We start from the raw sequence: 16,645 nt of genomic DNA, 5'->3' as shown, positions 1-16,645 counted from the left end.
TATGACTGCATAAGCAATCATATAACAGCTATCATTATTATATTTATGTCCTTAATGTGAAAGATGAAACTATGCTTTATATTTCTTTTATATGTTCAATAATTCCAAGAATGATAAAGACATAAACGTTACTGCATAAATAATCATTAATTGACTAATAAACACATTGTTGGGTTTGTAGATAAATATGTAATATACAAAGTTCTATTTACCCGCCATAGTCTTCATTGATTCCAGCAAATCGTATTGGATTACAGTGTACAAAAATGGCAAACACAACCAGTACAAGTGATATAGCAGATGTAACCATTATAAATCTCATAAAGCCTTTACAATACATATGTAACTTGGAAACAATGGCACCTCCCAGAAGCTGGCCAAGTGCAGCTCCTGGAATTATAACAAGTCCTAAAAAAAAATGGAGGAAGAGAAAACACAATGAAAAATAATCAACTAAAGATAGTACAGAAAATCCATACATTGATGCAATCCCCTCTGCTCTAAACAATAGCAAACATAAATTTAAATAAAAAGAAGGAGAGAAAATTTAAAGGCATAGTAAACAACTCAACAAATCTAAACCTTACAATTAAAACAAATTTGTGAGTGGGGGTAAATTTTGCTTTTATGTAGTAATGACATCTAAGATAAACCCAAAACTTAATCCATACAAACTAGAATATGAGAACTGTCTTACTGAGAGCTATTATTAGATAGCTCCCCATATTAATGGTTTATAGGAAGAGGCATGCTCATAGTGACAAGAGTATACAAACAGAGATTCGTTACCATGAATTAAACCAAGTCACCCACTGCTTCTGTGAATACATGTGCAATATCAACAACCTCACAATGAAGTGGGACTCCAGACTAGCCATTATGAGGTACAGTTTTCTTTTCTATGAAGCCTAAAAGGTTACAAAGAAGTAAGCACAAGAAAAGAAAAGAGGAGGAGGAGAGGAAGAAATATAGTTAGAAAATAATCAATCAGATGAAGATATTATAGTAATTTACATTGATATAATCTCCTCTGCCCCAAACATACAGAAATGGTAGATTTAAGTAGAAAAATAGGAAGGGGAATATAAGGTAAAAACAAACAAAAATCCCATTAACACCAGATTAAATTTATGTCATAGAATTGTCTGACAGACTTGTAAATAATTTTAGAATGCTCCAAAAGATTAATGACAGTGTAACTTCCATAAAATAAAAATAAAATAATAAGAGAAAGTAATGAAAAGAGCAAGTGGATTAAGAAAAAACAAAAAAGAAACCTAGATATTTAAAATTATAAGTGTTAAAATAAAACTAAAATTCCAGACTAGAGACATCTAAAAACTCAATTAATAAATTAGAAGGTATTGTGTCATTCATCCAGTATGTAATTTTTTAAAAAGCGTTATTGTTTCATTAATTCTAACCAATCTATCATACTGATTTAAGACATTAACAAGATGGAACCTAGGTATACATATATAGAAACTCTAGCATTACCTTCCATTTTTTCTGTAAATATAAAATGATTCAAACAATAAACTTTGTTTTAAAAGACAGTGATAAAAGGATAAGAAGCTCTACAAAATATTTTACAGCAGTTGTGAAAAATATCATAAACAGTATACCAGAAAAACAATATCTGAAAATTGTAACTGAGAATGAGGATTGTTCCATAATTAAAGAAATATTAGTCCTGGGAAGAAAAAGTACACTTCAACTACTGAGGACTAAAAATTAAATAATTACATCCATCTTCCAAATAAGGAAATAAACTAGGGAAATGCATAACATCAAGACTAAAGCAAAAACTATTAGGGCTGCCAATGAGCATGTTACTTATAAATAATTTTAATTATAGCTAGTTTTTAAAAAGATAAAATTAATAACTTAGGCCAAACACATATGCACATACACACACATGGTCCTGAAAATTCAGGGCAGTGAACTCTCAGTGGGTAGTTAAAATTTCCTAAACAAAACAAGGGAAATATAATGAATAAAAAACAAGTCCATTGAAAGTAGACAAGATAGTAAGGAATAAAAAAAGAAAAATATAAGAGTAATAAACAAAAAATTCTAATAAGTTAAAATTACTTAAATTAAAATTCACAATAATACTAAATAAATAAAATTAAACTATTAGAAAACATCAAATTTGATATTTTTAAAAGGTAAAGTTTGAAATTAAAGTAGTGAAAAAATATGTACCATAAAAATAGATCATGGCATTGTGTAAAATAAATTATTTAACTGCCAAGATTTTTAAAAAATTAAAAATCCATGAACAAAGTATTATTTTAACTCAGCTTCCTCAAAACAGAAGTACCTTATAATGCTATTCAAGATATTTAAAATATTAATTGATTTGAACAATGTTATTTTAAAAGATAAAAGCATACATTTAGCAACTAAAATTCTCTGTAATTCATGGATAAAATAAAAAGGTGGTGACAAAAATTAAAAATAGTTAGAACTGAACAATAAAATTATATCTAAATGTATGAAATACTACTGAAGAAAATCTATATACAGTTTCCATTATACAGTTGTTATGAGAATTAAATGAGTTTATATTTAAGTGCTTAGAATAGTATCTAGTTGCAGAGTAAACATGAATGCTTGTTAAAAGGTAGAAATTTATAGACAAATTCATTTATTAGAAAGCAAAAAGTACAAAGAAGGAGCAATATTTATCAAGAAAATTATGAGAATTGTAACTGGATCAGGAGACTTCATAGGGTAAGCAATAAGCTTACCGGTAAGGAAGTCAAGAAGAAGCAAGCCATGTTTTACCTCAGATTTACAAAAGTTAAGCACAGTAGGTACCAACAGAAATATAGTGAGATAGAGTTAAAAACAAGAGGACTGGATGGCAGTCTATATAAAATGTTTGATCCTCAAAATTCCTATTTTGACCTACATGCCCTATGATTGACCAAGAAGAATAGCCTAGATTTATTCAATATGAACTTGACAACTGTAGATTTGGGAAAGCCAATCACATCTGTAGGCAGAAAACTGAGAACACAACTCAGGCATGAAAACATTTGCTGTCAGGCTTATTGCCCTAGGCCAGGGATTTTCAACCAGTATGCCAAAGCACACTAGTGGGCTGCACAAATTTTTAAAACATGCAATACCTTACTATTTAGTTAGGGGCATTGACCCCTTTTCCCTTACATTGTCAAATTAAAAAAAAAAATGACAACAGTCAACACAACAGCCATCAATTGTGAATGAATCAAAATTAAACCTATTTTTTATCAGATTGGCAAAAATATAATAAATATTTTAGTGTGCCACAGAATTTTAGTAATTAACTTATGTGTACCATGGGATGAAAAAGGTGGAAATCACTGCCTTAAGCAATAAGAAAATACTGGATGCTGGGGAGTCAACAATTAAATGCCTGGGTTCTTGAAAGACCACCCTAAAAGGAAACAAAACAGTTGAAAATTCAACTGCAATGCATAGAACTTTTAGTCAATTTTTATGTATAATAAATGCTTTATCACTGTAGCAAAAAGTACACAGTTGTACCTATCGATGAATTTTCAAAGGGAACATAACATATGTAACCACCATTCAGGTCAAAAACTTAACATTACTGGAAGACACACAGGTTCTTTCATGCGCTTACAGAATTTTATAAAATATGGACCATAAAGCATGCATACATTATGGCTTCTTCTGTTCAATATCATGTTTGAAAAATCCACCCATGCTTTTGTATATAACAATAGATCATGTCTTATCATTGCTGAACAGCAATGTATATGCATATGGCACAACTTATGTTATGATATGGTACTGTGATGTTGTGAATTCTGCTATTTTAAAAACTTACGTGCATGTCCTTTTATAAACATGTGCATTTATGTTGGGCATGTTCTGAAGAGAAGAACTTATGTCAGGTATGTGACTAGGAGCAAAATTTCTGGGTCAGGGGATATGTATATATTCAGAATTTCATGATACTGCCAAACAGATTTATAAAATGGTAAACCAATTTAAACTCTCACCAGTAGTAGAAAAAAATGCAAGTAGCTCTACATTCATGCGAACATCTACCTCTCCTTTTCATCTTAGCCATTCTGGTCAATGGATAATAATAGTATTACAATGTGGCATTTCTCCAAAAACCACTGAAGGTAAGCATATTTTCATATGAATACTGGATGATTGATAGCATCTTTTATAGAATGCTTGTTCAAGTCTTTTGTCCACTTTTATTGGATTATTTACCTTTTTATTATTGTCAAATATTTTTATTTTTATACATTTGCACATAAATCCTTTTAGAATATTTCTATTAAAAAATTGTCTTGTTTTCATTTTCACTCTTTATGTGGACATTTGATGAGCTGAAATTCTTAATTTTAATGTAAAACCATTTATTTTTCTTTATGGTTATGTGAGTTATATCCTATTTTTAAAAATCTTTGTCTTTTCTAAAGCTATGAAGATCTTTTCCTATGCCTTATTCTGAAAAGCTTTATTGTTTTATCATTCACATTTAGATCTACAATCCATCTAGAATTTGTATTTGTGTATGTAGTGAAGAAAAGATCAAGATTTATCTTTTCTCATAAGAATATCTAATTGACCTAATATCACTAATATCTAATTAACTCAATTTTTGTTATATAATTTCACATCATATTGTTGAGGGCATGCATATGTATAACTATATTACCTACCTCACTAGTTGACTCTTCTGACATTTCAAATTATTTCTTTTTATACTAAGTAATGCTTCTTGCTTTGAAAGATAATATATTTAAAATTATTATAGTTACACCACCTTTCATTTTGGTTAGAGTTCATATAACACAACTTTTTCCATCCTTTGACTTTCAACCCCTTCATGTCCTCATATTTAAGGAGTGTCTCTTTTAAGTAAAATTGTAAGTAATGTAATGGATTTCCCCCCTCAATCATCAATCTTTATTTATATATACATAATTACTACTCTATTTATTGAGCAACAGTTGTCCACTACCCTCTGATGCTGTATATCCTGCAAGCGGAAGCCCTGACTACTCTTTGTTGTCCTTTTGGAAGGATCTTTGTGTAGTGAACAGCCTTGGATGATAGAGAGAGTGTCCTTCTTGAGAGGGAGGGTAGGTTTGTACATAGTTTTGAAAGACAGAGATAGAATCCCCTCTGCATTGTTACAGATTTGGGTCCCCTAAACTCAGGGAATGTAATGTAATCCATTCCTATAATGCCACCCATTGTGTGTGCAGATGCCACTGGCTCTCCTTCACATCATCCTGTGGGACTGGGATTCTGAAAACTCTCTCTCTCTCTCTCTCTCTCTCTCTCTCACTCTCACACACACACACACACACACACACACACACACACGTGCACACATACAGATACAGATACTCTAGCTACTGCTATTGCTGTGAGTCACAATCTTTCCTTCATCTTTCCTTCAAGGAGTTTTATGTCTTTTGCTATCATTGCTGAAACTATTGTACATTAGAATAACTTGTTAGCTTTCAAACAGAGTACAATTCAAACACTTCACAGATCTTAGCACTTGTGGTGACAGAGACATGGCTTTATAAGGGGTGAAGATTGATAACCTCATGAACCAAGTAACAGGATTTGACAAAAGTACTTGCAAACTGAACATGCTGATTATTGCCTATTAATGATGAACTGGAGAGGTGGCTGCATGCTGAAGCAGACTTAGACACAGCACCAGAGCAGGTGCCATGGTAGATGTTAACTCTCCTCCAGGCAAAAGAACTTCCTCACAAATCTGACCATCAGCCTCTGACTTGCCCCATTGCAAAAACTATTACTAGGATACATACTGGTTGGTCAGACAATTCCTCCTGACTTCAGCCAACAGTTGCAGAGATGGGCAACTATAAATTTATGACCACTATGGACAGAAACCAGTGAATAATTAGAAGTTTAACTGATTTATTTGGATGACGATAGAATGGAGTGCATAGTTGTTTGTTAAGGTGAAATGGCAATAGCTGGGCTGTCAGTGGGCTGTAATGAAATTTATGGCCCAGACTGATAGTAATTGATATGCTATCCTGAACATTGCCAGATCCTTATTTTCTATCTCATTAGCACCCAAAGACAAAGAGCAATTCTTACTCATGCTGCAAGGCGGCAAATATGCATTTGCAGTACTCCCTCAGGGGTACCTCAACTCCTAGGCCATTTATTACAAGCAGATAGGTAGGCACTTATTGCGACTACTACTATCCTCTGATGTCCAAAACTTTCACGGATACATGATATTCAGCTTGGTTGAAGGGTCAGAAGCTGCAGGCTCAATGGCTATAACTTTGATGTTATCACACTTTCATCAGCAAGAGTGACTGATAAAGCCTAACAAAATCAAGAAGATATTCACAGTACCCAAACCCTCTGGCAGTTAAGGAAAAATAGTTGTCTCCCTTCCTGCCAACCAAAAGCAGCCTAATGACACTTTGGACTGAGTACTGGAGACACAGATGACTCATTTGGGCATTCTGTTTGGTCTTTTATATCAGCTAACCCACAGGAAGTGTCATCTGCAGGCCTACAATGGAAGCTAATAAGGAAGCTTTGGCACATGCCCTACTTTGAGGTAGCACAAATCTAATGACCTGTCTGAGCTACAAGTCTCCATGACTGGTGATTTTGTATGTGTTAGCCTCTGGAAGAGGGAAGCAGTCTCTTCGCAAAAGTATCCCTTCAGGTATGGGACTCATTTACTCCCTGAAACAGCTACATTTGAAAAAAGGCTCTTAGTTTACTACTGGTTCGCAGTCAAAAGCCAAGCCCTGAACAATGGAGGCTTTGATATTCTCATTTTGGGAAGGACCAACTCAGATTCATGGCAAACTATTTGACAAGACATATTTGTCAACTGGAAATGGTAATATTTAAGTCATAGTCAAGTTCATAAGAGATTTTTCAAGTGTTTAAAGAAACACCTCTAATAGATCAAATAGTCCTCAAAAGACTGTGGAAATCTCTCTAAAATGGAGTTACTCTTGGTTAATCAGGGGAGCTTTCTAGAGGGATTATTGACACAATACTTATATGTACCCTTAGGGCAGTTATCTCTATAATAAGAGTAATCCAATTAGAAAAAGTAGTATAGCCATAACTGGTATGGCTCAGTGGATTGAGCACCAGGCCTGCAAACCAGAGAGTCTCCTGTTCAATTCCCAGTGTAGGGCACATCCTTGGGTTTCAGGCCAGGTCCCCAGAGCAGGGGGCGTGCAAAATGCAACCACACATCAGTGTTTCTCTCTTTCTCTTTCTCTCTCTCTTACCCTCTCTAAAAATAAATAAATAAAATCTTTGTAAAAAAAGAAAGAAAAAAAGTGGTATAAAATTTGTCCCTGATTTTAGTTGAGTCAATCAGTGACACTAAGTCATCCCTATAAAGCATTCTGGTCAGCCTGTCACTGATCAGCATTGTTATTTATAGAGAAAAAGCTGGAGGCAATTTCATGTCCATTAGTATGACAACAGATAAATAAACATTGGTATGCACATAAAATGGAATCCTATACCATAGTTTAAATCCATTAATAGAGATCAACATGAATCTGATGAACATAATTTCAGATGAAAGTAACAGAAGGATATGTACAAAATGATAAATGAATTTTAGAATTAGATTGTGTATGGATAGGAACATAAGCACTAAAAACACACAAACATGTGTGGGAAGGAGGCAGTCTAACTTGAGAAGAGTGGTTAGCTGTAGGGAGGGAGGTAAGAAAAGAAATGGGATAACAGAGGGGTACAAAGTCTTACAAGGTTATGAGTTAAAAAATATTGATGCTGACACATACCAGTCAAGACAGAGACCTAGGTAAACACAGTTCACCTCCTTACACACCCACAGCAAAAATTACAACTAGAGTACAAAACAAATATCACCCAGAGTTGCTAGAAAATCAAGCTGTGTGAAAGTCCAACAACCAAGGAACTAAAAAAGTCACATACATCCACACAGGTAGGAGGGGTGGAGATGTGGAGAGAGCAGAGAGGCATGGAGACAAGGAATGGGCAGTACCACACTAACAATTGGTGAATAAAATTTGGGAGTGATATCTCAGGAGCGAGGAATCCCAGACCCACACCACACCACCTAGCCCAGGGTTCCAATGCCAAGAAAAGTCCCCATAACTTCTGTCTGTAAAAACCAGTGGGGGTTTGGGCAGCAGAGGAAACTGTAGGATTCTCAGCAGTCTCCTTTTAAAGGGCCTACAACAGACTTAAGACTTACACAGACTCATTTCCTCTGGGTTTTAGCTCCAGGGCAATAGCTGGAAGGGAACCAGTGGTATATGAGGAAAAATTGAAGTGTCTGGCATCAGGGTGAGTACCAGGAGACAGCTTTCTCCTGGACAAAACCCCAGAGGCCAGGCAGCAGTATTGTCCCCTCTCTGAGCCCTCCCACACTCAGAGACACGAGTGGCAACACCAGTTGCCCTGCCCTGGCAATTACCCAAGGCTGTGCCCCACCCAACATATGAGTGAGTTTTTCTACAACAGGCCATGCTACTAAGACAGGGAATCAATGCAGCTCTACTTAATACACAGAAACAACACAGGGAGGTTGCCAAAATGAAAAGACAAAGAAATATGGCCAAAATGGAAGAAAAAAACAAAACTCCAGAAAAAGAACTAAACAAAATGGAGATAGGTAATCTATCAGATGCACAGTTAAAAACACGTGTTATAAGGATGCTCAAAGAACTCATTGGGTACTTCAACAGCATAAAAAAGTACCAACTGGAAACGAAGTTTAAACTAAGTGAAATAAAGAAAAATTTACTGGAAGACAACAGTGGAGGGGATGAAGCTAAAAAACAAATCAACAATTTGGAGCACAGGGAGAAAAATGCACTCGATCAGAACAGCAAGAAGAAAAAAGAACAACAACAAAAAAAAACCAAGGACAGGCTAAGGACCCTCTGGGACATCTTCAAACATACCAATATTCGAATCATAGGAGTGGGAGAAAAGAAAGAGCAAATAATTCAAAACTTATTAGAAAAAAATATTGAAAGAAAACTTCTCTAATTTGGGTAAGGAAATAGAAATACAAGTCCAGGAAGCACAGAGAGTCCCAAATAAGAGGGATACAAAGAGGACCACACCAAGATACATCATAACTAAAATGTCAAAGGTTAAAGATAAAGAAAGAATATTAAAAGTAACAAGAGAAGAGAGGTACCTAGAAAGGAGTTCCCATACGACTGTCAGCTGATTCGTCAAAGGAAACTTTGCAGTCTAGAAGGGAATGGCAAGAAGTATTCAGAGTGATGAAAAGCAAGGATCTACAACCTAAATTACTCTATACAGCAAAGTTGCTATTTAGAATGGAAGGGCAGATAAAGTGCTCCCCACACAAGGTAAAGCTAAAAGAGTTCATCATCATCAAGCTATTATTATATGAAATGTTAAAAGAACTTATTGAAGAAAAAGAAGATCAAAACTATGAACATTCAAATGGCAATAAATTCACAATTATCAATAATTGAATCTAAAAAACAAACTGAGCAAGCAACCAGAACAGAAGTAGAATCCTAGATATGGAGATCATTTGGAGGGTTATCAGTGGGGAGGGGTAAGGGGAAGAATGCAGGAAAAGGTGCAGAGATTAAGAAGTTTAAATTAGTAGGTACAGAATAGACAGGGGATGTAAAGTACAGTATAGGAAATGGAGTAGCCAAAGATCTTATATGCAGAACCCATGCATGTGAACTAAGGGGGTATTGCTAGAAGGAATGGGGCAAACTGGGTGGAGAGGGCCAAAGGGGAAAAACTTGGGACAACTGTAATATCATAATCAATAAAATATATTTTAAAATGTTGATAGAATGATGACAGAGTGCTCATTTTTAAAATTTGAGCAAATGATATTTAGGTATTTAACATCTGAGCAAATACTATTACTCATCTACTTTTTCCTTTTTGAAATGTTTTAAAATACATACAAGAAAACTTTACATTAAAATTTCAAAATGAGTTCAAGGAGTAGAAAAGTTACCTGAAAGTGTAGTTGCCTGATTAGGACTTAATATAAACTGATGTTCTATATATTTAGGCAAAACCTCAGAAGCTCCAATAATAAATAAATAATCTGAAGCTCTGCTCAGAGCTAGACATACAAATATTGGAGCCTTTATCAGAATCTGAAAGAGAAAAGTTACATATGGATTATTTTATTTAGTTAGCTAAAAAGGAACAGAGAGCCCCACTCTTATGTTAAAAACCAATCCACAAAAATTTAACCTTTCCTGATGTAAACTGAACACACACACACACACACACACACACACACACACACATATTCACACCTTATTTTGCCATGTATAATGTGCACTTTTTCGCCCAAATTTTTGAGGGAAAAATAAGGATGCATATTAAACATATATAGTACTAATTTGTTACCAGTGCAGAAAGTTTCTTGTACCTTATGTCTGTTCTTGTGTTTTGTAATTATTTGTTACACAAAATTTCTTGTACCATAGTATTTTCAAAAATAAATGCTTAAATTCCTTTATAATACAAAAAACAGGTATCTACATATAAATAAATAATTGAATTAAAAATTAAAACAGGAGACTTTTTTCTGAAGGTTTGGGCCAAAAACATGGGTGTACATTATAAATGGCAAAATGTGGCATATTTTGTGTGTGTGTGAGTGTGTGTGTGTAAGTGTGTGTGTATCCAAACAGAAATTTACGATTCATCAATGCACACATACCATGAAAGACATATAGTGTTTGAACCATTTCTATTTGTAATTTTATCTCCATACCATTTGTAATTTTTATTTGTGGGCCTGGCAGTTTGCCAGATGTGGGAGGTGGGGGGTGGGTAGTGCAGGGAAGAGTAATGGGGGGGAAATGGTGGCAACTGTAAATGGTGGACAACAATAAAATAATAAAATAAAATATTGCTGAAAATAATAATAAGAAAAGACAAAGGTAGATATCATTAACCAGTTATCTAGAAATTCTCTTTAATTTTTCTTAGCAAATATTTTTATTTAACTAAAATATAGACAAAAAATAACAACCAACATTAAAGAAAACTCACTAGGATTACAGTCAAGATTCTGTAATATTTTACTCCTGTGAATCTTACATACAGAAAGAGTGGAGTCATTTAAATTCTGCATTTTATCCAATTAAAAAATGTAGAGAGGACCTGAAAAGACACTTCTCCCAAGAAGACATACAAAAGGCCAGCAAATACATGAAAAGATGCCCAACTTTCACTATGTATTAGAGAAACGCAAATCAAAACTAAAATGCGATATTCCCTCACACCTGTTAGGATGGCTATTATCAACTAGACAAATAATACCAAGTTTTGGAGAGGTTGTGGAGAGAAAGGATCCCTTCTCACTGATGGTGAGAATGTAATTTGGTACAGTCACTATGAAAAACAGTAGGCTGGTTCTTCAAAACATTAAAAATAGAGTTACTTACCATACTACCCAGCAATTCCTCTTCTAGGTATCTACCTGAAAAACTTGAAAACATTTACTCACTAAGATATAGGCACTTCTGTGTTCATTGCAGCATTATTCACAGTGGCCAAGATGTGGAAACAACCAGTGTCCTTCAATAGAGGATTGAATAAAGAAGATGTGGTACATATATACAATAGAATACTACTCTGCCATAAGAATAAATGAAATACTGCCTCTTGTGACAACATAGATGGACCTTGAGAAAATTATGCTAAGTGAAATAAGTCAGTCAGAAAAAGCTAAGAACCATACTATTTCACTCATATGTAGGATATAAAACTGAAATTCATAGACACAGACAACAGTAAGTGTGGTGGTTAACATAAGAAATAGGTGGGAGTGTGGTAAAGGGTAAAGGGGGCCAAATACATGGTAACAGAAGATGATTTGACTGTGGGTAGTAGTCACACAATGTAATATACAGATCATGTATTATAGAAACCTACACTTGAAACCTATATAATCTTATTAACCAATGTCACCCTAATACATTTAATAAAAATAAAATAAATTCTACGTTTTAGTTAATTTTTTGAACTTATTCAGGAACCATACTAAGAAATACAGTGATGTTTACTATTACTTATTATACTCTTATAATGTGTAGAGCAATTAACATGACAGTAAATTACATTAAAATATCTACTCTCCAACTAATTTCTGCATTCCTTGGAAATGTATATATCTTGGAAAATATTTACTGCTGTTTTGTGTTTGAATACTTTTAAATTAACATAAAATTTCTTTTTCCAGCCCTAAACACTATTTTTAAAATCTAACATATTCTGTATATTCATCTAATTTGTCTTCTGCGTGTTACTTAACTTTATATAGTGTAATTCCACGATATTTATCGATACGGTTAAATGTTTAGGCTGACTTCTACACCCACCCTCCCAAACAAGGCTACATTAAACATCCCTGTGCATGCACCTTAAAGGACCTAGAATAGAGTGTTTGGAAGTACATACCCCAGAAGGGAATTTCAAGGCATTGGAATTTAATATACTTCATTCCATTATCTCCAGACTTTTTTCTCCAGAATGTATCAGTTTACTCCCACTATAATTTAGGAGAGTTGCATTTTCTTCCTATAGTAACTTATACGTTCTAAAATTCATCTGAGCAACATTTCCAGTTCCACATCCCCTTCCAGATTTACTATTTCCCCATCAGGAGATATTGTATATGAAAAGGTCTTCATAACTGCCTCAAGAAAGCAAGTAGAGTCGTGCACCACTTAAACATCGGGATATGATCTAATTTGTCTTTAAGGGATTTGGTTATTGTACAAACATCAAAGAGTGTATATACATGGTATTGGGTATGTTGGTGATACAGGTTTTCCTATAAGTCAGCCAGGCAATTGCTCAACCAGCTGTCTGCTGAGCAGCTCAGTACCGAGGAATAGACAAGAGTCACACACAGTATCTATGCTTTTCACACAGGTTTTATTGAATGCAAGTCCACTCAAAGTAGAATATTAACATACATTAATATCCTATTCACACTCTAACAATCTAAGAGAAATAGAACATACGCACACAGCAATCAATGTGGAATAACAAACCCGAGTCCCAGAGTCTCAGTCTGCAGGCCAGGGAGGCAGCACAGCGGGCAAGGGAGTTCTCAGTGTCTTGCAAGGAAGGATCTCCAGAGCCAGGTGGGCAGCGGGGCAGATGAAGTCCTGTGTTCAGCAGGGCAGAGCCTCCGGCAGTTCATATCTAGGGAGATCTGCATGCATGGAGCTGCATTCTGGTGTGTGCAACTCACCTGTCTCAGAGGTGGCCTAGAGCCTGTTCCAGTTATACCTTGAAAGTGGTATACTCTACCTTTCTGAGTCTTTTCAATAAATGTCTTGGCATTCCTGATGCCAAGTGTGGAATTTGTCCAGGAGCCTATGGGAGATACATGGGTGTTCTGCTTGACACCCCTCCTGGCAAGTGTGGAATTTTCCCAGGAGACTACCTATTGGTGGTCCCACTCTGGAGACAAGGCTACTCTGACCACATGTGTGGGTATCTTGATGTATGAGATACATAATACATCACAAGATGGATGAGGTTGCCTTTGGCATAACTGTTTTATAGCAAACTTTTTAATAAGTAGAAAGAGTACCCACTAAAATAACAATGAAAAAGTATAGCAAATACATAAATCTGTAACACAGTCATTTATTATCATTATCAAGTACTGTATACAGAACATAATTGCATGTGCTATACTTTTATACCACTGGCAATGTAGTAAGTTTGTTTATACCAGCATCACAACAAACACATGAGAAATGCATTGTGCTATGACATTACAATGGGTATGACATTACTAGGCAATATGAATTTTTCAGTTCTACTATAATCTTATAGGCAGTCCATCCTTGACCAAAACACCTTTATATAGCACATGACTATAATGCTACATGGCTTCTGATGCTGGGTCACAATATTGCTTCAGCTGGGAATGCTCATTCTGTCAGGACTTTGGCTTGTTACTCACTCACCGTGTTATGAGAAAGCACAGGACAAATGAAGAGGCCATGTGTGGGTGGTCTAGCAAACCACCAGTATTAAAAGCCTTCAGTGAAGAAGTCTTCAGATGGTTCCATTTCCCAGACTTACATCACTCCAGTAGACCACAAGTAGAGCTGAGAAGAGCAAATCTTGTCCACATTGCAGATTCACGATTAAAATGGACACTCTATTATTTTAAGCCACTAATTTTGGCATAGTTTATCATGTCAAAATAGTTAACTGGTATACCCCAGATAATCAAAAAGACTTAATATTGTTAGCCAGGTCCTACTTTCAGAGTTTCTGATACAGTGAGTCTGGAGTGTGGTGCAAGAATATGCATTTCTAACAAATGCCCAGATGATGAAGATGATGGTATGTTGTTCTGGAAATACCACACTGAGATCCACTGCACTGGGTAATTTTTGAGTTTAGGGTCTTTAAGAGTAAAATGAATAGATTCATGGGTAAATTCAGCTGGCGTGATCTGTCATGTTATGCAGGAAAGTAATAAAGCTTAAAACACTTACTCAGTGCTAAACAATTCACAAAGACACAGAGCATCATTCAGTATAAGATGGCAACTAATCTCTGCTCAATAGTGGAATTCCATTGCTCTGTCTTGATTGTTTCAGAAGTCCAAGATGTTCAGCTTCTTTCTGGCAACTCATTGTGTGTATGTCTACTTCTATTAGAGATGCTAACTATTCTCTCTCCATTTGCTTTTCTCTCTCAGGGCCTTTGCTTGGCCCTGGCCAGGTAGCTCAGTTGGTGAAAGCATCATCCTGATATGTCAATGGCCTTTGCTCATCATTCTTTTTCTCTGCCAATTTGTCAAAGCTGTGTTATTTAAGTTTTCCTCTCTCCTATTTATACCCTACCAAAAAGGAGGAATTGACTAAATTAGTCAGTTTATAGCAAGATGTCTCTATCAGATATTGTTCTCAAGATATTTAATAGGTTTTTGAGAAATTGAAAGATATCTCTCAGAGTCAAGTGCTGGTCCCAGACCTAGAGCATGGCAACTACTACACAAGGAAACTCTTCTGGTCACTTTTTCAGAAAGAAACCTTGGGCACTTTATTTGGAAAGAAACAGCGAGTATAGCAAACACTCAGAATACAATAGATTCCCTTCCAATAAAATTTCCAGGTTTTCCTGTTTGTTTGTTTGTTTTTTATTTTTTTCCATTACCATTTAGTCTCCTAATATGCCCTTCACACCCTGCAATCACCACACTGTTGTCCATGTCTATGAGTCCTTTTTCCTTTTTGCTCAATCCCTCCACACCCTCCCCTCCCCACCCCTGAAGCTGTTATCCTGCCCTTAATCTATGAGTCTGTCTCTATTTTGCTTGTTAGTTCAGTTTGTTCATTAGATTCCACGTATGAGTGAAATCATATGGTATTTGTCTTTCTTTAACTACTTTATTCACGTAGCATAATATTCTCCAGGTCCATCCATGTTCTCACAAAGGGTAAAATTTTCTTCTTATGGCCAAGTAGTATTCCATTGTACAACTATTGCACATTTGTTTTATCCACTCATCTACTGATGGACACTTGGGCTGCTTCCATATCTTGGCAACTGTAAATAATGATGCAAGGAACATAGAGGTGCTTATGTTCTTTTGAATAGTGTTTTGGGTTCCTTTGGATATATTTCCAGGAGTAGGATCCCTGGCTCAAAAGGCAGATCCATTTTTAATTTTTTGAGGTATCTCCATGCTGCTTTCCACGGTGGCTACACCAGTCTTCATTCCCAACAGTGCAAAAGGGTTCCCCTTTCTCCATATCCTCACCAGCACTTGTTTGTTGATTTATTGATGATACCCACTCTATCATCAATAGAGTGTGAATGGTGTGAGGTGATATCTCATTGTGGTTTTAATTTGCAATTCTTTGATGATTAGTGATGTTGAGCATGTTTTCATATGTCTATTGGCCATCTGTGTGTCCTCTTTGGAGAAGTGTGTATTCAGGTCCTTTGCCCACTTTTTAAATGGGTTGTTTGTTTATTTTTTAGTGTTGTGTTTTGTAAGTTCTTTATAAATTTTGAATTTTAACCTCTTATTGTATTAATGAATATGTTCTCCCATTCCATGGGTTGTCTTTTTGCTTTTTTGATGGTCTCCTTTCCTATGCAAAAACTTTTTAGTTTGATGTAGTCTCATTTGGTTTTGTTTTTCTTTTGTTTCTCTTGCCAGGGAAGATATATCTGATAAAATATTGCTATGGCAATATCCAAGATTTTGCTGCCTATGTTTTCTTCTATGAGTTTTATGGTTTTAGGCCTAACATTTAAGTCTTTAATCCATTTTGAATTTATTCTTATGTGTGGTGTAAGAAGGTGGTCTAGATTCATTTTTCTGCCCAAGTTTTCATGTATCTGTCCAATTTTCCCAATATCATTTATTGAATAAACTATCTTTAGCCCATTGTATGTGCTTGCTTCCTCTGTCAAATATTAATTGACTATAAAGACATGGGTTTATTTCTGGGCTTTCCTTTCTGTTCTGTTGATCTATGTGTCTGTTTTTTATGCCAGTGCCAGGCTCTTCTGATTACTATGGACTAACAGTATAGTTTGATGTTAGGTAGTATGA

The 16,645-nt window shown here is 35.3% G+C and overlaps 1 protein-coding gene across 1 annotated transcript in view; it reads right to left on the bottom strand.

The window, feature by feature from the left end:
• Positions 1–16,645, bottom strand: part of SLCO6A1 (solute carrier organic anion transporter family member 6A1) — a 91,351-nt gene that overhangs the window by 47,904 nt on the left and 26,802 nt on the right. The window contains exons 7-8 of the mRNA XM_054589351.1: positions 10,037–10,181; positions 213–408 (exon numbers count right to left, since the gene is read on the bottom strand). Of these exons, the coding sequence (XP_054445326.1) occupies positions 213–408; positions 10,037–10,181 (341 nt within the window). The remainder of the gene's footprint in view (positions 1–212; positions 409–10,036; positions 10,182–16,645) is intronic.

Source organism: Pteronotus mesoamericanus, unplaced genomic scaffold (assembly GCF_021234165.1).
Source record: "Pteronotus mesoamericanus isolate MK-2021 breed Mesoamerican mustached bat unplaced genomic scaffold, CSHL_Meso_final scaffold_167, whole genome shotgun sequence".
Taxonomy (NCBI): Eukaryota; Metazoa; Chordata; class Mammalia; order Chiroptera; family Mormoopidae; genus Pteronotus; species Pteronotus mesoamericanus.
The sequence above is the reverse complement of the archived record's forward strand: the minus strand, read 5'-3'. Positions and strand labels throughout refer to the sequence as shown.